At 43.5% G+C, this 23,582-nt stretch overlaps 1 protein-coding gene across 2 annotated transcripts; it reads right to left on the bottom strand.

Moving 5' to 3' along the window:
- Positions 1-1,678: 1,678 nt before the first annotated feature.
- Positions 1,679-22,085, bottom strand: LOC139306638 (TSC22 domain family protein 1-like). Of its 2 annotated transcripts, none has more exons than XM_070930542.1 (3): positions 20,026-22,085; positions 5,099-5,150; positions 1,679-3,565 (listed from the first exon to the last, which is right to left on the bottom strand). In XM_070930542.1, exons 1-3 carry the CDS (start codon positions 22,083-22,085, stop codon positions 3,296-3,298), a joined length of 2,382 nt encoding a protein of 793 aa, XP_070786643.1. In that variant the 3' UTR covers positions 1,679-3,295. The 2 variants fall into 2 exon arrangements, with proteins under 2 accessions (XP_070786643.1, XP_070786644.1); XM_070930543.1 differs by lacking the exon at positions 20,026-22,085 and adding an exon at positions 5,458-5,634.
- Positions 22,086-23,582: the final 1,497 nt, after the last annotated feature.

Here is a 23,582-nt window from a genome sequence, read left to right as displayed (position 1 = left end):
TTTGTCAATGAAATGGGATTTGCGAAAGTGCCATCTGGACACGGAAGCAGGAGCGTCTGATCCACCGAGCCAGCCAGTAAGGCGCTCCGAGGACAGGGTCTGGGATCAGACTGACCTGAGGAGGGAAAGGGAGGGGGGAGGACAGCGCAGAGCAGGTCGAGGAGCTCTAAGTAGATATACATTAAATCAAAGAGCACAATTAATTAGATTTTGTCCCAGGACGCCACAGACTGAAGCTCTTTATCCTTCTCAGGTTATATTTTTATAGCACGGGTGTAAAAACAGGGCGCTGCTGCAGATTTGAAAAGAATAATTTGATTGTTTTTATTAAAACAACTGGGAAACACTTAAAAGTTATGACGGCCAGACTGAAGAGGAAACTGAGCTGTTGACTCTGCAGCCAAACAGGAGGAAAAGTGCCGCCTAGAAAAAGTTAAGCTAAAAATATCTTGGAGACACGCTGAGCTGCTGCACCTCCAGGGTAAAGTTTGGCCTTGAAATAAAAACCTACTACTTTCTTGGTGTAAAATTGCATTACTGCTGACTGAATCTGTTTGGTTCATTTTAGATTTGCAGAGCTGCAAGTGGAGAAATGAATCAAAACAGTCAATGTCATTTTTAGGCTAAAGCTCCAGATTTGAAATATTAGGTAAATACTGGCAACTGAGTGTATAATATTAAGTTATGGCGTGTGTTATACAGGACAGCTAAACATGCTTCTACAGATTCATTTCTTTTTTTTTCTTGTTTTAGCTTTGCTGATATTAATAATATAAATAATATTATAATATTATATTAAATACAATCAATAATCTATGGGTTTGCGTGAATGTAGGATCTACTGTAGCATTTGTACATGTTGGGAGGAGATTATAGAAACGACAGTAATCCTATCAGAAGTTGTGCATTAGTGATACAGAGACATCACAGCAGAACTATAAATCTATAGGAGATTAAAACGCAGACTTACTGTGTGTATTTATGCGTGTATGCAGGTTGGTATTAGGATGTATGTTATATGAAACACAAACAAAGGCGGTTTTAAAGCCAATCTACACACAAAAAAGTCATAATTTACGCGTTTTAAGACGCTGAAAGAACATTTTTCTGTCCTCCACAATCCTCACATGACGTCGTCCTATATTAAAGCGCGCTCCCGTGTGCGCGTCCTCGCTTCCAGCGTGCAGGTCCACGTGAGTGAGAGGTGGGCGGGGCAACCAGAGGACGGCTTCGGGGGGGCTCGGTCCTATATAACCAATGAGAGGACCACATATAGATAAACATTTACATCGCGGTCCACCTCTGCGCATGTGTAATGAGGTCTCGTGACGAAGCACCTATTGATGCTTTTCACTGGGATGTCTGAAGGAGGAAGTGAAGGTTATTTATTAGCTTGAAAATGAGGAGAGAAACCAGCCATATTTATTTAGATATTGAGGAACTGGTTGGTTAACTTGTTAATCTACAATTTTGCCTCAATTTAATGACTTAAATCTGGTGTTTTAGGGTTACTAGAGGGAGAAAAAGCCTACATTTATGACTGAAATTCAACTTTTACCTTCAAATTCCTTAAAATATTGACCCATTGTCTTTTAGGAAACCTGTCTAGATCAAGCGAATCAAATATGTTAAACCCCAAACCTCAACATGGCTAAAAAAGAAAACCGAACAGTCCAGGTTTTGTATTTTTGTTTTCATTTTTTATTTGAGGTGCAACTGTCTAGTGCAATTGTAACGTCACATTTGTGATGGGCTGAGGAACATGCACAAAACATCGACATACTTGTGCTCGGCATTTTCCTTTTTTTTTTGCCAAGTGTCTCATTGTGTTCAGCGCTCCAGTTGCACTACGAGCAACTCAAACACTTGGCTGTACAAAAGACAAAAAAAAACAAAACAACCACCATCGCCATTCATTAAAAAACAACTCCACACATCCCCAAATGGTAAAACAGTCCAGATAATCTGAGCGAGTGAGAGGAGAGTTCACATACAGTACAAAGCCGTGTGTCACTGCAGGAGAGACAGCATCTTAGTGTCGAGGTAAATAGTCCTCTTCTGTTCCCACCCTGAGTATTGACATCACAGGTAGATCAAAACCTGGCAAAACCATAGATATATATGTATATATACACACATATTGAATAAAACTAAAAAAAGTTTTTTATATATATGTATCTATGGTTAGAAACCAGGCACTTGGCAGAGTTAATTGGAAATGTTTAATCTGTACAAAGTTCACTACCTAGAAACAGTCATGTCCTACTTATTTGCCTCTCCGTTAATTATTTTTACAGATCACTAGGACATAATTACATCAACAAGAGCAAAACAGACAGAAACAAATCCTAAACCTTTCCAAAGCCTTCCCTAAAGAAAAAATTCCCTGCTTAAATGTTTAATGCTCCATCCAAGGGGGGGGGGGGGGGGCGTTCAGGGTGGGGACGGCGACGAGAACCTCGAAGAGAACACCGAGTTCTCAAAGTGAACAATGAGGCGCGCAGCTAATATATATTTCATAATTCTTTATAACACGCCCCTCCACCTCAACCCAGAATATCAAGACTCTTGTCGTCTTCAGATGCTGTGAGCAAGAGAAAAAAAAGAAAGGAAGCTGGACTCCCATTCCAGATGGGTCGTACGAATCTTTATAGTCCGTCCATTTTCAATATCGTCCGAAAAAAGTGCTAAAAAACAAAACAAGATGATGTCGAGTAGAAAACTTAAAGCGTGTGCAGGTGGACTGTGCTGGGTTGAGGTGGGGGTTGGGCAAAACAATGGCACACTTTCCACAGGTCACACTGCGAGGGGGTTCGACGGCACTGACGAGAGCGTGCGGCGTGCTCTCCTGATTGGCCGAGCCCTACGTTAGCTCCTCCCTCCCAAACAATGGCGGCGGCGGCTGTAAGGGTCGGCTGTCTGTTCCTGTCAGCTCTGTCCTTCCCCTCGTGATCACCATGACGACGATGACGACCACCACGACAACGATTGTCTGAAGCAGGTAATAAAAGTTGGAGACAAAGCGGGGACACACACACACACACACACACTCACACTCAGGTGCAACTCCAAAGTCTTTCAGTTAAATTAAATGTGCAACAAAAGAAAGTTGTTTTTCGTCCTCCAGTTAAGTGGAAGTGTGCGCTCCTCGAGACGGTTGGTGGCATAGAGTCAGTTCACAGTATGGCAAGACTCCTTCCTCCTCCTCCTCCTCGTCCTCCTCCTCCTCTTCTTCTTCCTTCCATCCCCCCTATCTCTCATCCTCAGGGGGGTCCTCCAGTGAGCAGCTTCTGTGTTACGCAGATGTGCCAGAGCTCTGTGTGGAGGGGAGGACTTGTGTGGTTCCAGCCGGGACCGGGACCAGAGGCTGGGCGGTGCCGGTCGGGGAGCCGCCGGTCTGGACTTGCGCCTGGAACTGAGCCATCTGCTCGGGGCTGGCCAGGTTCTTGAGCAGGTTGTTCTCTTGCTCCAGCTGAGTGTTGCGCTCGATCAGCTCTTTGATCTGCTCCTTCAGCACCTCCACCTCCTCGCGCACGGCGTACATCAGGTGGCTCTTCACCAGGTCCTGAGGACGGAGGGAGAGGAGAGAGTGATGGGGAAGAGAGGAAGAGCGAGAGATTAGTTAAATATATAATTCATCCTTCCATGTTTCCTCTGTGAGGCAGACATCTTGTTCAAACCACACTTCTGTTTCACACCAAACATACAATAATGCCATGTACTTCCTGTATTTTTAAAGTTAAATCACCCTTGAGCTGAAACTATTACTCACTAAAGCGGTTAGTCTGCAACTATTTTGATAATTGATTGATCATTTCTCATTTTTCACGCAAACATTTGGGCATTTGCTACTTTTCTGTGTTTTCTTCTCCAGGTTTTGAACTGTTCGTCAGACAAAACAAGCAATTTAAAAATAACCAATTTCTGAGCCATTTTGTAGACAAAATGAGAATTAATTAATAGAGAAATAATCACCAGATTAAATCTTATACTACAAATAGTGGCAGCCCTAATTCACACGTACTTCTTGACCTTTCTATAAAATGTATTTTGGCTCATCCATATTTTTATTTACTCTCTATATAAATCTAGTACCACAACAGACTTCCTACTAGCACAAAAAACTACTCTTGCAGTAGAAATAACCGACAAGCTGTTGGGGGAGGAAACGTGTGACACAGCAGAGTGTCAAGGCTAAATTTGCATCGTATATCACTTCAGTCTTGCACAGCACATGCCAGCTGTCACAATGACTGACAGGAGGCAAACACACCACGAATTCCTCAGAAAAAGGTGGACTTTTTAAAAAAGCCTTGTGGGAGACAGCCTTATAATGCATTCCCATGATGATGCTGTGAGCAGTGTGCTGTGCCAGCCTGCTGGAGGAGGATTTGCGTTTAATAATCTGAGCATCCCCTCCACTGTGGACCCGCCCCTCCTCCTCCTCTCTGCCCCGGTACACAGCGAGGGAACAAAATGTTCCTGCACCGGGGTGGGAGGAGCCAATAACCGACCGAGTTATTTATACCGAGCCGCGGGGAGGCTGCTGCTTGCCTAGCAACACAGGACAGGGAGGGGGAGAGGGCGAGGGACTATGTATATGCATGAGAGAGAGAGAGAGAGGGAGAGAGAGAGAAGGGATAGCGTGTGAACCCTAGCCTGGCCCACATCAAGTTGCCAACAAGCCGGAGGTCATCTGAAAGAATCGTGACAGAGTCGGAAACTCCTGTTGACTCCAATTCATACACCAGCAGGTGCATATATGCGGCAAATGATCTTTTCTACGCATGTGCCGCTTAATTTCAAATAAAACTGACATCCATCATGCTTTTCATTCATTCGTGTATCACTGAAGAGCAGCTTTGTGTCTACTCTCAGTAACCTGACATTTCCTCTTAATACCAACACAACATTATCCTGAAAATATTATTTAACAGGAAATCAAAACATGACAAAATAAAAGCAGATGATACAGATGTGGGAGTCCACGTCGGTGCTTTGGTTACATAACACTGGAGGCAGCACATACGTGTAAAGCATGAGAGGGGCCTGTTTAAAAACACTGACTGCATTTTACACGATTAAAACACACGCTTACCATTGCTTGTTCAATCTTGTTGTCAATGGCCACCACACTTGCACCAGAGGAGCTGCAAGACAGAAAGACAAATATGGATTTGTTAAATGATGAAAGATTAGCTGAATACTGCAGCGTGTGTGTGATGAAAATGGGTCTGCATTAAGGGTGGGTTTTTTTAAATGGCAGAGATAAATAAATGAAACAAAGCCTGAGGTATCCGCTGTCATGAGGAAAAAACATCAAGCTAGAATTCACAATAATGAGTGTCTGCAACAAAGCAAATGGAGGTCGAGATAGCAGGCTTTGACTTTGATGGCGGAGGATCAATGAGGCAACATTTCGGGCATTTTCATCCACAGAGAGCCTGCTGACATTACCTATTGTCAACCCTGACTGATGCACTCTCCTTCCCGAGCACAGAGGACAGAAACGATATCGAGAAATTCCTCAGTTGACAAACGCCAAGATCCATCGCCACTGTGTAACATTGGGAATTCATGCTATCCCGTCCATTAAAATCCCTAAAGGCGATTCTTCGGCTGTACAAACTGGACATCCAGCGGTATAAAAGTAGAAAAATAGCGCATTATTGAGGGCAGGACGTCGGCTCTGCTCTCCGGGCGACCGCACAGCTCGCAGCCGGAACAGAGCACACAAAGACTGAAGCGGCGGGCTGCAGCTCCGCAAACCGCGGCTCCCTCTCTGGATAATGCATGCAGAAAAACAGCGCCAGCAGCCGCGTGATTGGCGGAGAAGTGAGCTCATTAGCATAATGCATGCGCGAAAATGGCGCTGCGGCGTCCCGGATTGGAGGAGAGGTCGGTCGTGGTAATAAAGTATGCAACATCTCTCTACCTGCTGCACCGTCCTCTATAAAAACCCCGCATCCAACCGAAACACCAAAGAAGAGCCTGCTTCGACTTTAAATCGACCAAGACAGCAATCTAACAGCGGACATTTTGCTTTTAACTGTCACGTCTGGTCTCAAACTGTGATTTAATGTGCTGTGTTGCCGGGTTTTACGCTTAAACGTGGACTGCAGGTGATGGGGGAACTTTGCTTGCTGTTTTGTGAAACAATGTCTCCACCTATCGGCCATAACTCGTGCATTAAAAAGGGTCACATCCACTAAACAAGATGACACACACAGGCTTCGTGTAATTTGAGTAAACATAATCAATTGCCCACGAGCTGACCCCTGTGGTAAAAGCTGACCTCAGCACTGTCCAGCTGTCACTTGTGGTGGTAAATAAACATGTACACTGAAAGTCTGGGGGCTGCTGACAATAGAAGAAAAGGCTCATATGGCAGAAACGGTGGGAGATAAGCTCCTTTGTCCTCTTTAGATCAGTTTGACTGAGTGAAATGGGAACACACTGTTCTGCACAGTAAATCAGGACCACCCCTCTGTTCTGTATGAGTGACAAGGCTGTAACTCAAATTATTTAAAGAATTTGGTCTCAAGTTTTCAGACATTTCTGTGATGTGTGACTCCTCAGTGTAGCTGAGACAATGATTCAATCGAGAAGAAATGAACAGCCAACAATTATGTTGATATTTACATACTTGCTTAAGTAATTTATCAAACAAAAGTGTCAAACATTTGCTGGTTTCAGCCACTCAAATGTGAGGATATACTGCTTCTCTCAGTTTATATCACTGTATATGGAGTATCTTTGGGACTTTCGGTCACACAAAACAAGACATTTGAAGGCATTTTACTATTTTCTGACAGTTTGTAGCCTGAACGATCAATCAATTAATCAAAAAACTGAAAGATGAATTGATAATGAAATAAATTAGTTAGTTGCAGCCCTATTCCTCAGCTCCTCTACTTGGCTAGGTGAGCAATCTGTACAAGACAGCAATTTTAAGCATCTGCTAAAATCATTTTCTATCCTCAGAAAAAAGTTGGAGCAACATTATTTGTGTCATTCTCCAGATTCTGAGACAACCCAGGTTAAAATGTCAGTATCATAAGCAACAACTACTTCACAATCAATCAAAAAGTGTAAATGTGTCAAGTAGAGCTGAAACAATTGATTAGTTGATTGGTAGAATTTTTTGCAGCAAAAATGGGAAAAAAAATTAATTGGTTCCAGCGTCTCAAACGTGGATATTTGGTGGATTTCTTATTCTTCTATGATACTAAACTGAATATCTTATTACTCAGTTAAGGTACACTAATGTGATTCCATGGTGTGTAGGTGTGGACTGATGTCATCACCATGGAAACATACAGTTTAGATAAACAGCACACAAAGAAATGGAAGTACATTTAGTGGAAACAACTGCGGCCGAAAATAAAGAGTGAAACTGTATCGCCTACGATCGGGGTGTGGTTTTCTTTTCATACTCCTGACACACACAGACATGTTTTAATTTAATCAGTATGAGCTAACTGACCTCTAACACCTCATTCACACCTTTCATTGACTTTGACCGGGCAAGGGGACACACGTAAGAGCTTCAACAATAGTGTCAAGCTTTAAGCAGCAGTGGCGAGATCTTTGACTGCACGTCAGGAGCTCCTTTCAGACGCCTGACCTGCTTTAAGCATCGGTCTCTGGTGGGACCATTGTGTGTGTGTGTGTGTGTCAACACAGGAGGTTGGAGATCAACACCCTCAACATGCTCATATCTTTGTATTTTACTTCCTCCAGCTCTGTTATTAACTGTACAGCCAAGGGAACTTTGTCGGGTGCTCCTGAGTGATTTTAGAGAACTGGAAAATAACGGTTGTAGTGACTTCTCCTTTTCTTTCTTCCAAAGGAGCAGCATTACATATACGCACTATTGTAAAGACCCTATTCACACAAAATAAATGTTGGAGACACTCTAGAGAAATTAAGGGTACAAATTGTGTGTTGTGTGGGAAACAAAAGCACACTTTAACTATCGGGAAAAAATGTGTTTTTGTATGTTGTGGGTCTCATGTTGGACAGGCTGCATACATGTTGGTTTATTTGGGAGACTGAAGTCTATTAGTGGCCTGATAACTGAGCAAAGGGAAGCAAATATGGGCTGACTGGATCAATTGAGGAAGTGGAACGCGATGCTTATCTCTGGCAGTTGAGATTGGAAGGAAAAACTAAACTGAAAGCAGGTAAGATAAAATGACTACTCTTGGTCTGGATCTGGCCAGGACCACGTTACGGTGAGTGAACATGAGCCAACCACGCTTTCATACTCACACACAGTCAAGCGCAACTACATGCGTGTGCAGAAGCAAGAACACCGTGTCCTCAAACACATTTATAGCCCTTCAGGGCGGCGGCGTGGGAGTTTGAACATGCTGAGGTGATGCACCTTTGTAAGTTAGATTTGAAACCTGCAGGTGTTAAGTTTCCTGGATAAATGCTTTGATAACTGCAGGCCCTACTTGTATTGTTCCCCCTCAACAGACAACATTTAAGCAACTGAACGTCACCACCACAACAATGATCAGACAGATACATCAACACAAAGCCCCTTTGCGTCCGCCCTTGTTTAATCCCCAGGCTGCTGCAATGGACCTGACCCCTGCTACGCCACCGCGGACCCCCTGACAACGTGACAACACTACAGTCATCGTTACCTCTTCAGATGCTTCTCCAGCTCCCAGAAGAGCAGCTTTAGAGCCATGGCGTCCCTGCCCTGCGCTCCTCCTGCCCCGGCCAGCCCCTTCTCTCTCATTGATGCTCTCAGGCTAAAACACACACTCCGACCAAGCAGAGGGCTCCCCCACACCCGCCCCACCAAAAACACCCCAAAACAAACACCACCACCACCGCACCCTCCTCCGTCCTCCTGACCTGCGCCCTTTGGCCCAGACTCCCTGCTCCCTTAAGCTGTGGGAGCTTCACATAGGGGAGCCTGACCAACAATGGAGACCAGGTTGGAGCCGTGTAGGACGGGGAGTGTGGGTGCATACAACGGGAGCACGCGTTAGTGTATTAAGTCCTCCCGATTGCCCCATTACTAAGCCTGAATCACATTCACTCAGACGATTGGGTGCACGGTGAGGGGAGATAGGAGGGTGGACTGTGATGTCACTGCATAAGGAGTCATGTCACCTCCCCTTCTGTTGTTATATAAACTGTCAGCAGAGATTAGGGTGATCTGTCCAATAGGATGAGCTACTTTTGACCACACACCCCGTTAGCAAGCTCACAGCCGCCTATAAGCCACTCCCTTCGGTCTGCAACCTCTCGCTCCTTCACCCCTTTCCCGTTTGTTTCCTGCAACATCCACTCCGTGATGATGATGGACACAGGAGTGGTACCCCACGCTAAACCTCCCTGTATCAGTTTATAGTGATGAGTGGATGCATTTGCCCTTAAAATCGGTGCTTATAATAAGAAACATCCACCTCCTGCATCCCTCACACTTCCCTCACAAGACTGCGCCCCTCCTTAAGTTATCTCAAGGAGACTGTGTATGTTGTACCAGGCATGCCTTCAGCCATCTTGTCACTCCTCATCAGTGGGTGCACACTGGACACACACACTCTCACAGTATGGGTCTCCACTGGAGCATGGCTCACGTGTACCTCCTTGCTAGCTCCCACACAGACGTGCACACAGTTCACATTACAGTCTGAACAAAGACGATCAAAACAAGATGGCTAGCTAGACGGTAGATCCAGCGAAGGGCTGACGCAGAGCACAAAAAACTCAAAGCATCAACACTGTACTCAGCAGTAAAGACAACAGCATCAGTAGAGGAACTGTAGAGAACAAAGGGAGGAGGCAACCCCGGTTGAAATATAGCGTGCAGTTGTGGGAAGCACAAAATGGCGGCGAGGGACGCGCAGCGTGGGTTTGTTGGTGGGATTCAGCTCAATGCATGCAGTGAAATTATTAACCTCATTAGGTGGGGGTCACATCTTCTTTTCTTCCCTCCACTGTAGGTGTCACTAATCCCAGAAACAAGAGGGCCAGAAACAAGAACATTGACAGCGCAGAAGTTAGACGTAACGGGAGATAAAAACTAATTAAATGTCATTTTGTCCAGAAGTGCCATTATTGATTTGTAGCAATTAAGTTAATTTGTCATTTGAAAACAAAGCTCTTCATATATCTGTACATTGTGTACTTGCAGGCTTGGGGTCAGTGTGCGCATGTCCACTTGAAACAAAAGGCTCGAAACTCGTTCAGTGATGTGGGCACAGTTTACTTTCAACCAATCACTGATGGCAACAGACCCAGCTAAGCCAATGGCTAGAGACCTTGACGTCATGACATCACAGATGGGACGCTTACATTCATTATGTATCCACGTCCGTCCAAAGCTTGTGTATGTGGCATGTGCAAAGGGCTGACCCATATATTACCTAACCACGATGTTAAAGCTGAATGTATATTCATACTAGAGACTTGGAAACTGGAGAATGACAAATATGCTACAAGAGAGCTAAAGTTTAAGTCACTTTAATGCCAAATTAAAATCCTCCTAATTGGCCAGGCTACTGTGTTGATGTTCCACCAAGCTATTAGACTATATTAGTTAGGTAATGAGCTCTCGACCTTGCCAAACTGTGGATAAAACAATTAACAGGCAAAGCTCATTTTAACTCTCCATTAAGCCTTTAACAACACACCGGTCCACATGATGGACAGCATCTCCACCCACCACAAAATGCTTTCTACTCACGACAACAACAGCCGTATGATCAACTTTATTTCTTCCATGACTTCACCTTCCACCTTCTTAAAAACAGTCGAGATTTGGGGCAGATCTGATTAGAAAATAAAAGGGTGGTGGGGGACATCTTTGCCACACCCTGTGGAGCTTACATAAGGGTGGATATGTAGCCACAGTGTGGCAGGAGCTGATGTGGAGCAATAAAAAAAGAACAGATGGTGCTTGCATTGCCCACAAAGTTAAAAATATAAAGTTTCATTGTAAAACAAGGAGTGAACTATATTTGAAAAAAGTGACACCTATCTTTAAATCCAAAGCCCGGTAGCTTTAGGCTCTTAGCTTGAGAAGTGTGTTGAAGAAATGCTAAATTCGGTACAGTCTGAACTTTTCTGAGAGTATAAAACTATATTTTTATAATATAGAAATGTTTTTTTTTAAATCCACACAACCATCAAGAAGAGGTGAGAGTAAAGTAAAGAGGCACAACAAGCAGAGGAGAAGATATCTTTAAGCTCCAGTGGCTAGATGTTCTAGAAAAGTGTAAAATCAATAGTGCTAACAGCCACCTAAATACCCTCTAGTGTATTTTCTGTACATACACTAGAAGGCATCTCCCCTTTTACCACCACATTCTGTCTCACAAAAGCATCCAGCTGAGTGTAAGTAACGCTTCTGCCTCACTTTATTGTGCGGTTCAAGTGAAAGCAGAGCTGGGCTCAATTGGGGAGCCCATCACTCAGGCTGCAGTGTGTGGTCCTGAAAAGGATCCAAAACTGCCAACTGTAAGTTATAAGAAAATATGCATGGGTTTGATAACAGAGGACATCACAAAGCAATTAGGGGAAGTCAGTTACAACATGAAAGTAACCTCCACAAAAACCACAACACAACTGGAAACTATCAGCTCATTTCAAGACAAAATAGTGCATCAAACTCTATTAGATTATGTCAAACAATATAATATTGAGCTTTCTTTTAATATCTGTGTTTCTATCTCTCTACTTGCATCCCTAATTTTTCACTGGCTTGTGTGCTGCTCTGTGATTCGCCCGCCCTCTTCCGCATCACTTGTCCTGAAGCAGTTGGGAGACATGAGCTTGCGCATGTCTGCGCGGGTCTGTGCATCCCGTTTGTGTGTTCTTGTATCAGCCGGTGTGTGTGTGTGTGTGTGTGTGTGTGTGACGCTATGTTTGCAAACTGGCGGAATCCGGTTTGGGAGGCTTTGAGCACTGGCATTTACACGGAGGAGAACCAAGGCCGCCAGCAAGATCAACCCCACTGCACACACACAAAAACAGACACTTCACTCAAGCAGAGGAAGTGTGTTTTTATCATCCAGATTTACATAAAAACAGGACAAGAAAGGAAAGAATTTATGAACATGAAAAGGAAAGTGACGATCAAATTTGGACCTTCAGCATGCAATCATTTTTCTGTTTTCAAGGTATAATTCCTGAGTGGGCTACCAAGGTAGCAATCAGAAACAACCTTCTACTTGTTGGCAAACCTTGGATAATCTGCCTTGATTATTGCCCAAACACAGACAAAACAAAGAGCAGGAACGCCCCAAAACTCAAACAGCTCTCATGGCATGACAGAGCTTCAGGGCAGCAGCTCTCTGGAGCGTAAGTGAATCGGTCTCTGCCGTGCACGCAATGCCTTACATAACCAGCCTCTATGACATATGGGCCACGAAGGAGACAGAAGAGAAACTGGGAAGGAAGGAGAAAGAGCTCCGACATCCATACTGGTTGAGTGACACTGCAGACATGCCTCATTCTTCTGATGGACGAGGTATTCACCTTCAATACACTCACATTCCCCATCTACTATGAAGGGTAAAAATAACAGAGGGAGTCTTTGCTTTCCACATTTAGCCAGGAATGTGTGATATATAAAAAAAGATGATGTAAATAGCAATTGCCAATTAATTGTTATTGGACCAACCAATTGATCAATTGACTCACAAAGTTAAGAAATTGAGAAGACAGTGTGCTTAGGTTAGTGAATGGGCACAAATTCTGGAGATTAAAGGATTACACATAATCTGGCTAAAATCAATACAGGTATCTCATCTCCTCCTGCTTCAATTTCTGTCTCGATACCGCACAAACTGGCAAAAAGGCTCTTTACACGTATAATTGTAGCTGTAAAAGATTTGAATGCACACACAAATCATTTCTGGCTCTGTGTGACACGTTTCACACATGAAATTGGGATTCAACAGCCCTCTTCTCTCACTTTAATCCATGCGTTAAAACAAACATACAATTAAATATTACACAACCTGACGACACACTGACAACATTAAGACGTCACAGGAAGTTGTGTTATCGAGCCCCAGTCACATGGACCTGCACAGTGTTTCAGTCAATGTAAACAGAGTTAATGTAGTAACAGTGAGGATCTTCTCAGCAGCGGTTGAGAAACTCTGCTTGAGGCTCTCTGCAGTGTGCAGGCTTCATGCGGTGATGCGAATGTGCTTTAACAGTAGGAAGGGGTCGAGGCTCTGACACTAAAACTGGCTTCACACAGAATTATTATTATTTCTCTTTACCGTGAAGTCTGCTCTTTACCAGGAAGTGTCACTTTCAGGGGGAATAAATAAATAAATGTTTCGTTGACAGGTAGTAGAGGTCATGTTACTGTTGGTGAGTTTTCCCTCAAAAGTCATCCAAGAATGGACGAAAGGAACTGCAAAGGAGAGGCCTTCTATGAGAGTTCAATATTAAAAAATAAATATTCCAGACAGCACGATACAATTATGATAATAGAGACTGTTTTTCCAGGTTCAACAAGTATCTGACACAAAAAGACGTGTGGAGACAACATGCTCCGCCAGATAACTTTCTATTTTGATTTTTTCCATTTTAAGTATTGTCACCACTGGCGTTTGCCTGTCTCAAACTACAGCAGCAGGGTTCAACTATGTTTATTTAAAAAACAAAAAACCCCTACAGACATTAGATAACTTGAAAACAGCAGAAATTTCCACACAAGGGTTACAGTTGCCCTTCTACTTCTATATTCTCCTTTTGCAGTAAAGCTCAGGTGGATATTTTTAGGTGTTTTGGCATCCAAGGTTCAATTATATGATCTGAAATGTCACACTTCTGTCCTGTTATAAGAAAGTGTACTGGCTTTTCCTCAGAGAGAACAGCCAGAGGGTAAGATTAGGCAAAAGGGAAATGACAGAGAGAAATAAAATAAAAGTGCAGGTGTCACAAGAGTAATCGTTGCACGAGTTAAAACCAGAAACGTTGCCTCTCCTCCCCTTTGCTCATGTTTTTTTCCTCAGTGTAAAAGCCTGAAGGGAAAAAGCAGTTCTTCACCATAAAAAACAATTCTCCTGTAAACACCTACTAGTCACACACATGTACACACCATCCTGATGTGTGAAGTCATAAACACACTCCTGCTGAGAAAAGCTGACAGGCATGCACGAACACATTACATCCTCTCTGGCCTGTGACTTTCTTCAAGAATCTGCAGCTCTGAATGAGGGCACAAGGCGAGCAAACGTGACACCCGTCTATTTGGCTCTGAGCCCCCCCACCATGCTGCCTAAAACTGAACCTGTCAGAGCCGGCTGATGTTCTGATCTGGCTGCATTTAGATCTTCACACACATGCACTTTCAGAAGTGACAGCAAAGCCTGAAAACATTGCCCTTCCAATGTTATCTCAACTAGGACTCAAACATTATGGTGTCTGAACAAAAATATGCACAAGTGACACATGCATAAATAATGCAATCAGACTACTAACATGCAAAACAAAGACTCTAAAACAACTTGAGGGCTGCTAAAAAAAACAATATTTCCGTGACAATTAATCTCCTCATTTCTCAATTAATAGATGAATAGTTTGTTCTACAAAATGTATGAAATTACAAAAAATGTCTGTCACAAGTCCAAGACGACATTTTCAAATTGCTTTTGTCTTAGTAAACATATTCAGTTTCATCAAATGTATCCACATGATAGAGGTGCACATTGTGTCTCTTCAGAATGAGACACTGATAAATTCCCTTGTATAAATAAACAAAAACACCATGTGGTCTGATAAATCAATGTCACAACTGCCCACAAACGATTTTACCAACTGACTTCTGATTGCACAAAGTTCAACTTTAAAATCTTTTGCAATAGCATAAATAAAAGGGCCTCCAGAATAAACTTTTTGCCTAACAGTCTGACTCATTTATCAGTCATTGAGAGAGGCTGATATAAACTTGTCCATGGGAAGCGTGAATCAACGCATCTCTAAAAATAAGTACACCTACTGTGTTACAAACCCTGCCAACGGATATATTATATCAATAACTATACCACTGGGGCCTTCTGCAGCCAGAAACTACACTTATTATACATCACACACCCATTTCTGACAGTAAGCACAGAGGGTCAGCGTGTTTTTACAGACAGAAGATCTAAAACCACTCATTTGTTTGTGATTCATACATTGCGTGCAGGAAGGACATTTCCACTTAGCTGCAAGGCACATTTTAGGTCAGTGATTCTCAAAGCAGGATAAGGTTATATAAACAACTGTTGACTAAGCTGCAAGGATTTATGAGCCAAGACCGCCACCTGGTGGGGTAACAGCAGTACAACAGCGTGAGAGAGAAGAAAGACAGTAAAGCTAATGTCTCTACTGAGGCATGATTTAATACCACATCTCATTAACAGACAAGTGCTGTCAGATAAAAAAAAGGCTGGGATATCAAAGTTTAACTTGAAATACTTTATAAGAACTTTTTAAAAACAAAATAATGGGAAATTTAAGACTCATTTACTTTTCTATACATTCAACTCCACGTTTAACTCCTTGAAGTCTTGGTTTCCCCCTTAGATTTCCTCTTAATTTCTCTAAATCTCCAGAATTTTAAATAAAGTTTTGTCGGTTTGTTTTGTCAAAACAGCATGAGTTTGTAAAGACTGAAGCAGAAGAGGATGCAACGCAATTTAGGTTAACATTTGTGAAAGACCTTGATACCTTGATTACAAGGTCTGAACTTTTAATATTCAAGTAAAAAATATTTAATGGGAAATTCTTTACATATTAGTATCTTCCAGACAAAAATGCAATATAGTCCATTGAGGATTGAGTTTAACATTTTTTAGCTGATGTGTCTCGATCTATTCTCGTCCGTTTCGTTTATTAGTCATTGAAGCATGTAAAAATTGTGCAGTGGTACACCTAACATTCTTATCTTGGGTGTGTTCACGAGGAATGGTTCATAAATATGTTTGCTGTTAGGTATGACTCACTACTTAGGTTTGTAAAAGTAATCGAATACACTATTCTAACTCTGTTTATGGTAGAAGCATTTAAAGCTAATACAAAGTAAAAAGTATTTATTTTCAGGGACCCTCTAGGGCTGTTCCTGGAAACCCTGGCACTTAAAGAAGCTAGTATTATCTTGAAATCATACATCTTACATACATTTCACAGTAGCTCCAAGTATTTGTCCATATTTGGTCATAGCCAATCGGGTACTCCCTTTACCTTCTACAACCTTGCTCAGTTTTGCATGGTGAGTCAATTAAAACCAGGCGTGTCAATATTAACAAAACATAAATCATGAGTCAAAGCCAGTATAACTGCAGTGCTTGAGAGGCAGCTTATCATCACTAAAACATATGAAAGGTCAACAGAGACTCAAGTGCCTCATAAAAACAGGACAGCTCCCAGTCACATACTGACATCAAACACATATTCAGAACTTAACGGCTAAAATTCATGGCATACAGAAACACAAACAAGCTTGAGAAAAATATCATTCGAAGTGCCAAAAACCAAACTGACACGCTGTTGAAGCTCTAATCTGTGACTGATCATCTACTGATGATAGAGACTGTTGCTGGGAAGTCATACGATGATTGTTTAAGCTTTTAAAAACAGATCCAAGTGTTGGAAGTACAGTTTTGAACCAGCTCCCCAGAAAATTACCCAGCTCATTGCCACTATATCAATGAAGTCATTCAACAACAACAAGGCTCTTCGAATACCCTAATGTGCTTTGCAAGGCACAACAAAAGGACTCTCTTACGTCTACCTTTGGCACACCTGTTGACTGTTACAGAGGCAGTCTTGATTGATGGTTATCACTTTGTTTTCAGGCTGTAAACTCGTGACTGCTTGGTTATGTTTAAACTGTTGTTACCTCAACAGCTGCTGAACACATGTTTACTTCATTAAAATAGTCGTAAAACACTGAAAAAACCCTTCACATTTAAAATTGAAACAGGCTGCTAATACAAAACATGCAGGGAAATAGAGTTCGCAAGTTTTATGGCCAAATGTTCTCTAACTTTTATGTCTCCAAAGGATGAGGTCATACAGATAAATTGCACTATAAAAAGCACTAAATTGAACTATGACACTTCATGTATCTTTGACATTTAGTTGGCTGTGAAATGCATATTACCACTGCACAAATGAGCACATGATTCACATGTATTTATGTTTTCCTGGGCAAACCAAATAAGTTTAGATACTACTGTACAGTCTCACCTGTGTTGCTTTGTGATATTATTACACTCTATTTTTGCATTAAAACAACCTGCAGAGTCCCAATTTTGTTCAAGTGGTAAAACAGCTCTTCAGCTAATATAATTCAGTTTAAAAGGGGACTACTTTATACAGAGTACTGCTGTTTGTAAGGCTACAAACAGTGGTGTGCAATGCTATATTCATTTTCTGCTACCTGTATGCAAAGTCATATTTCTCTGCAAGTTGTGTGGAGGTGTGTGGATAAGACACTGACGACAGGTGTATAGTATACTGGAAGTGTGTGCGTTTTCCTTCTACAGTGAACTGATGCTGGCAGCTGTCCAAAAGTCAAATTATGCCGGCACCGACCTGCAGGCTGAAATTCCAAACGGGAGGCACGAGGACCTGATGAAAGCCCTGATTAATATCACTGTCCTTAAAGTACTCTCACTGACAGATATACAAACAGACAGCAGGTGAACAGAAACAAGCAGAACCCTGCAAAACAGACACACCCTGACAGCCATGTTTCACCACATGACAGCAGTCATGCACACAGCTGTGCTAGATCAGGTGTTTTCAAAGTCATGATAACTGCAGCGTAAGGCTTTTAAAGAGACAAACTGGACTCTGACAACAAATACTGAAACACTACTGAGAATGAATACAGCGGATTTGTGCTCTATGCAAAACAATTATCCTGCTGTTGTTCAAGTAACTTACAAACAGAAAAAAAGAGAGATATTTTGTGACTGTTGGTCAGACAAAACAAACAAATTGACAACATCACCTTGCTCACTTTCATTTGTTAACACGGGTGTAAATGCATGACAGTTAGGGGACAAAACCTGTAACTTCACCATGGCACTATTCTCACTATCCTCCAAGCTACTACTATTAGCTTGGAGGAAACACTTCATGCATGCAGGGAAAGGAGAGGGATATCTTAAGGGTGGAAAGAGAAGAATAGACTAGTGTCTAGAAGAAAAGGGTAGAGGAGGACAGTTTGGACAACTGACAGCTTTGGATGCACTGAGGACTACAAGAGGAAGGAAAGAAAGAGAGGTGACAAAGGGAGATAAACAGAGAATAGGAGACAGGAAGAAAGCAGAGACAGTAAAAGAGAAACAGAGCCAGATCGCAGCATGACATGACCATAACTATAAACAAAAGAGACACACACACACACACACACACACACACACACACACACACACACACACACACACACAAAGGCTGTCTGCAGCACAGTGGCCGATTCACGACAAGAAAACAGGCCGACAAACGGACGGATAGATGGAAACACACTTAGAGAGAAGGCATGCAGAGACCATGCAGAACACACACATACAGTCATGATGGGTTGCCACAAATTGCTGACAAAAGCCTCCACACAGAATACAGTCGTGCTCTGTCTGCAGCTGAATATGACTAACATTACGTCAACATTAAACCAGCAGTTATTGCACCCTCCGTGTCTCCGTTCCTCTGAGTTCAATCTGAGCAGCTGAAAATACATATAGGGTTTGCTCCAGCTCACCAGTGACCTGCTGGAAGTATGTTTACTGGTTCTCTCAGCAACTGTTGTTTTAATCATGGAACTACTCAGAAGTCTTAGCATGTATTTGTACAACATTTGGGAAATAACTTTTTAGACAGCTTGCATTTGTTGCCAACAGCTAAATAAAAGCGACAATATTCAAGAATATATGTTTTGTGTTTCAGTTATGGGTGCTTGGGTGAGGCGGACATTACTCACTCCATACCCTGCAGGCATTATTGTTGTACTCACAACATGAATCTCCTGCTAAACCAGAACACAGGACAGTACAGCGGTAACACTAGACTGCTGCCACAACAGTGCTCTATTTCTCTGTAGCGAGAGTTTGTCAGATTTATGCAACACAACTCCTGAGCGGGCCCTCTACAGCACAGACTCTGAAAGACTAACACTTACACGGCATCTTCAAATGGGGCATGGGAGGTTTTCTTTCCAGGGCATCGACTCTATTTAGATCAACCTTGCGTTATAGAAACTACCTGCAGCCGCAATAACAACTTTTGAGCAGCAAAAAAACAGGAACATGGGATTGAGTAATTGTACACATAAATAAACCATTGCACACTTCCCTCGGGGTGGTACAAATCAACAGATTCAGTGTCTAATAAAAGACTAAACCTAAGGGGAGATTCGGGGGAAAGGGAGACGCAAATACTGACTGAGAAAGGAAGGATAGCGTGAGGGACTACAGGGAACAGGGAAAATGTAGCCTTACTGACACAAAGTGTCCTGAGTTAATGGAGGTGGATGTGTGATAGTAGGGGGTCGACCAAGGCAGAGCATCTGCTGAGTCACCAGCTCCCTCAGTGACTCAGCAGCTCCACTGCTTCTATTCCAGCCACTGATATTTTTACAATAGCAATGTCCAGAGAGCTGTTTTTCACCCATTGCCTTCTGAAGGCTGACAGAGTGACCTCAGGGGATGGTGGAGCAAGCAAATGTGACATTGGACTTCTAGATCTGAATGAAACTCCTGCTCTGCAGTTACAGCAAAACCAGTCGCAGGATGCTGTTCTCTGAAGCACAGAAACAATTACGGTGGTGAAAATGATGTATCAACAACTTTAAAATCAAGTTTCAATATTACTGCAAAGTAAAGTCGTTTTCATGAAATGTTACAATGAAAAATAATTAACTGTGCTGCAACCTGAACTAGAATATACCAAAAATAATAACTTTCACTTCTCCTTTACTTAAAAACCTTCATTTGCAAAACAGTTTACATTAGAATAAATATCTGTGGCAGCACTCTCCATCCTCACCTGTCATCCTCTCCGTCAGCATGCTGAGTCCTGAGGCCTGCAGCAGCAGCGGCCATGAAGGCGCTGGCCTCAGCCGACATCCCCATGTGGGCTAGTGTTCCAGCAGCACCGCTGGCCTCCGCAGCCCCCACTCCACCTGCTGCCGCCCCCAGCCTGGGCAGACCCAGTAGGCCTTGGTGCTGGAGCAGAAGCTTCTGGGCATCCTCAAGATGGGAGGTTCTTATTGAGCTCCCTCCTCCAGGGACCTGGGTGAAGGTCGCGCCCGGGGTGAGGAGGGGTTGGAGGACAGCAGTCAGAGGCATATAGGGGGTCCCATGGGTGTGTGCAACTGGGGCTGTAGCAGTGGAGGGGGGCTGGACTTGTGGCTGAGGATGAGGATGAGGTTGAGCTGGGAGGGTCTGTGGCTGTCCTGCAAAAGTTGCCTGGGCAGGTGGGGCTACCTGACCTTGATGGGGCAGCTGCTGAGTAATGCTGACTGATTGCTGTGCCGTTACCCCTGGAACTGGTGTTACGGAGATTCCTGTTGTGACATGCGGCACCGGAGGCTGGACCTGGGTCTGGAAGGGAGCAGTGGGCTGGATAAAGTCTGGCTGTCGGACACTTCCCGGGGCCATGACCCCTGCATGGAGCTGAGGTGCAGGGTAACCTCCCTGGGGTTGAGCCTGGTGAGGATCCACAGCGTAGGGCAACTGCTGGGGTACAGGCTGACTTACACTGGCCTGTGGTGTTGCTGTAGGGAGAGTGAGAGGAGCCACTGGTTTCTGCATGTGAGCCCCACCAACAACCTCCTGGGGTGAAATATAGGTCAGAGGAGTGGTTTGGACCAGTCCCTGTGGTGGGCTCTGAATGGTTTGTGGACTAGTGAAGTCCTGGTTCTGCGGCTGATAGGGCTGCAGCGTGTGAGGTGGCTGTACAGCAGGTATGCCCTGACAAATCCCAGCATTACCTGCCTCAGTCTCTGCAGTCACCTCTGCACATTTTGGTGCCTCAGTTGTTGTTGGATGAGGAATCTCCTTTTCATAGTACTCTGTACATGTCCATCTTCCTTTGCGGAATGGCTCAGAGTTAGTGTCTAGTTTGACCACCCTAAAACGAGAGCCAGTAGCTGTCTGAGTTTGGGTGTGCTGGGTTTGAGTGTTGGGGGTAGTAGCAGGCGGGCCTGGTCCTCCTCCAACAGAAGCTACTTGCCCAGTCACACTAGCGTTGTCAAAACCTGCAGGCCCAGAGGGAGGAACTGCAGCTGCATTGACAGCAGACGCATTAGAAATGTTCACACTGCCTTGTAGATGTGGATCACTGGCAGTCCCACCAACAATAGGGGCTAATGGTTGGGTTGTTCCACCTGCAGGTTTAGTGTTATCCAACACCGGTGGCCTCTGGGACTGGCTAGGCCCGGCTTTGGAAACCATAGCTGGGCTGGAACTAGCCAAGGGAGCAATGGGAAGAGCTGGCAATGAAGGTTCCCCTCCTCCCAAGCTGTCATGATGGTGGGACTGGCTGTGTTGCTGAGAGTAATAATGATGATGCATGGTCCCATTTACCATAGAGGTGTGCTGCTGAGACCCCTGAGGGATGGAATGAGGGTGTAGAGGCTCGTTGGGTGACACAAGTCCAGGTGTATCGACTCCATGGAGACTGTTCAATGTCTCATCAGAAGAACTTCTCTCCGGCACACCTGTATCCGTGGCCCTGGACACGGAAACATCCAGCATATCAGAAGAGGAGAGGTCTTCTGTGTGTGACTCATCCATATCATCATAGCTCTCAGTGTCATCTGCTAAACTGTTGTTGCCGCTCACATTGATCTGAGCTGAGGTGACACTTGTTATCTGGAAGCCACTCTTCTTTTTCACCTGAGCGCCAGCCACTTGGGACTGGGACTGGTGGTGGAGTCCGGGAGAAGAGGATCCAGCTTGGGTTGGATTGTCGTCAACCGTGTTGCCCCCACTGCCACCGGCTGCGGAGGAGGCAGACGCACCGCTGCTGCCTCTCCTGAAGTGGTAAGCCGTTTTCCTGCTCCCGGTTCCAGGCGGGTCTCCAGAAAAGTCCTGGTGGTGCATCTTTACCGTCAAAGACTTACTAAAGGCCAAGAATTGGCTGACAGCGCAACCTACTAGCTAACACAGATGCTAGCTAACGTTAGCTGGGTCAGCTGCAGTACCGCGATACTAACGAGCCATAAGTGATAAGTCAGATGATTTATGTCCTTTAAAAATCCAGTTCAACGCTCCGGGCCGTAGTTAGGCTAAAAAGAGAGCTTGTAAGCGGTGTCCTTCTACTTAACACAAGTATTAATCCAACTTCAGAAAAATAAAACACTGTATTCAGTGAAGCAAATAAAATAAACAAAGAATGCGAAATTCAGCTAGCCGTTGGTTAGCTTAGAGCTGTGTTGGGTCGGCAGTAGCGATTAGCCACGCTCTTCTAGAACTTGTACATTTTCACTACTAATTACGATTATTTTGCGGATATTCATGTCACAATTAAGCCCACAGAAATAAGTCTAGTCCCGAATGGTTACGGTGCACTCAGGTGGTCTTCAAAGTGAATGTGGAAGCTTCTTAGCTGGCCGGTGTGTGTCGCAGGAAATCAGTCGTCGCATCCACGTCGAGTCTCCTTTTTCCCCGAAACAAAAATGAGCTTGGCGAGGAATAAACTCCGTAGGTCGTCAACAGACAAAGGTGTCTAAATAATATCCTTCTTTGTGTTGGTAAAAAGTGCTCGCTAAGTCCATTTCGGTGTGACTTACAGAGTCCGTGTTTGCTGTATCATTGCCGGTGAGCAGCAGCAGCAGCTAACGGGCTGTCAGTCTCTGATGAGGGAGGAGGAATGCAAACACTGAAACTGCGCATGCTCGTCTCTGCCCACTTCCTCAGACTGGTGCAATGTTCAGGCTCAACTGTTAAATCGGAATGTACAAAATCCAGGTATCCAAGTACGTCAGTTCAACTTTTTACTTATAAACATCCGATTTATTCAGATATTAATCGTTATTCTTAACTGATCACATTGTTATGACAATTCTAATGTTAGTAAATGAGCGTGTTACACATTATTTATCACTTTAATAAAATGTCCACGGTCTGAATGTCTGTTTTACAATATTTATGAAGAATTTTAAGGCAGCATTAGACTCTGGGTTGTGTTTATTTATTTTCTTGGACCCCACTGTTTGGTAAGTGCTACTATAAGCAAGCTGTATAAACTAAACAGTATTGATTGTCTTTCAAGCTGCCCTAAGCATAGGTATTTTCCTTGTTTATTTGCTAATTTTTGGTTAATATATAACAAATTAAATGATTATGTAATATTTGCACCTATATACATGAATTCTAAACTTAAGTAAGACTGATTGTCCTCAGGGCAAATACAGTATACTGCATTTTAGAAAGGTTTCTGCCTATATTTTCTGTATTCAAATAACTTTTTGATGGATAGTACATGACAACCTGTCCTGCAAAACAAGTTCTGACACAAAGATAAAGTTGAACCACCTCCTCATACATTGAACCAGCTTGTTCTGCCTTTTGGGTAGAATTCAGCCAAAGGCTAGAGAG

Source organism: Enoplosus armatus, chromosome 24 (assembly GCF_043641665.1).
Source record: "Enoplosus armatus isolate fEnoArm2 chromosome 24, fEnoArm2.hap1, whole genome shotgun sequence".
NCBI lineage: Eukaryota > Metazoa > Chordata > Actinopteri > Centrarchiformes > Enoplosidae > Enoplosus > Enoplosus armatus.
Note: the sequence above shows the minus strand (reverse complement) of the source record. Positions and strands in the feature narration are given on the sequence as shown.

Coding starts and splice junctions, on each gene's coding strand:
- LOC139306638 (XM_070930542.1), bottom strand. CDS start 22,085: ATGCACCACCAGGACTTTTCTGGAGACCCGCCTGGAACCGGGAGCAGG. Junction 5,151..20,025: donor GCTGACGGAGAGGATGACAG/GTGAGGATGGAG, acceptor TCTGTCTTGCAG/CTCCTCTGGTGCAAGTGTGG. Junction 3,566..5,098: donor ACAAGATTGAACAAGCAATG/GTAAGCGTGTGT, acceptor CTCCGTCCTCAG/GACCTGGTGAAGAGCCACCT.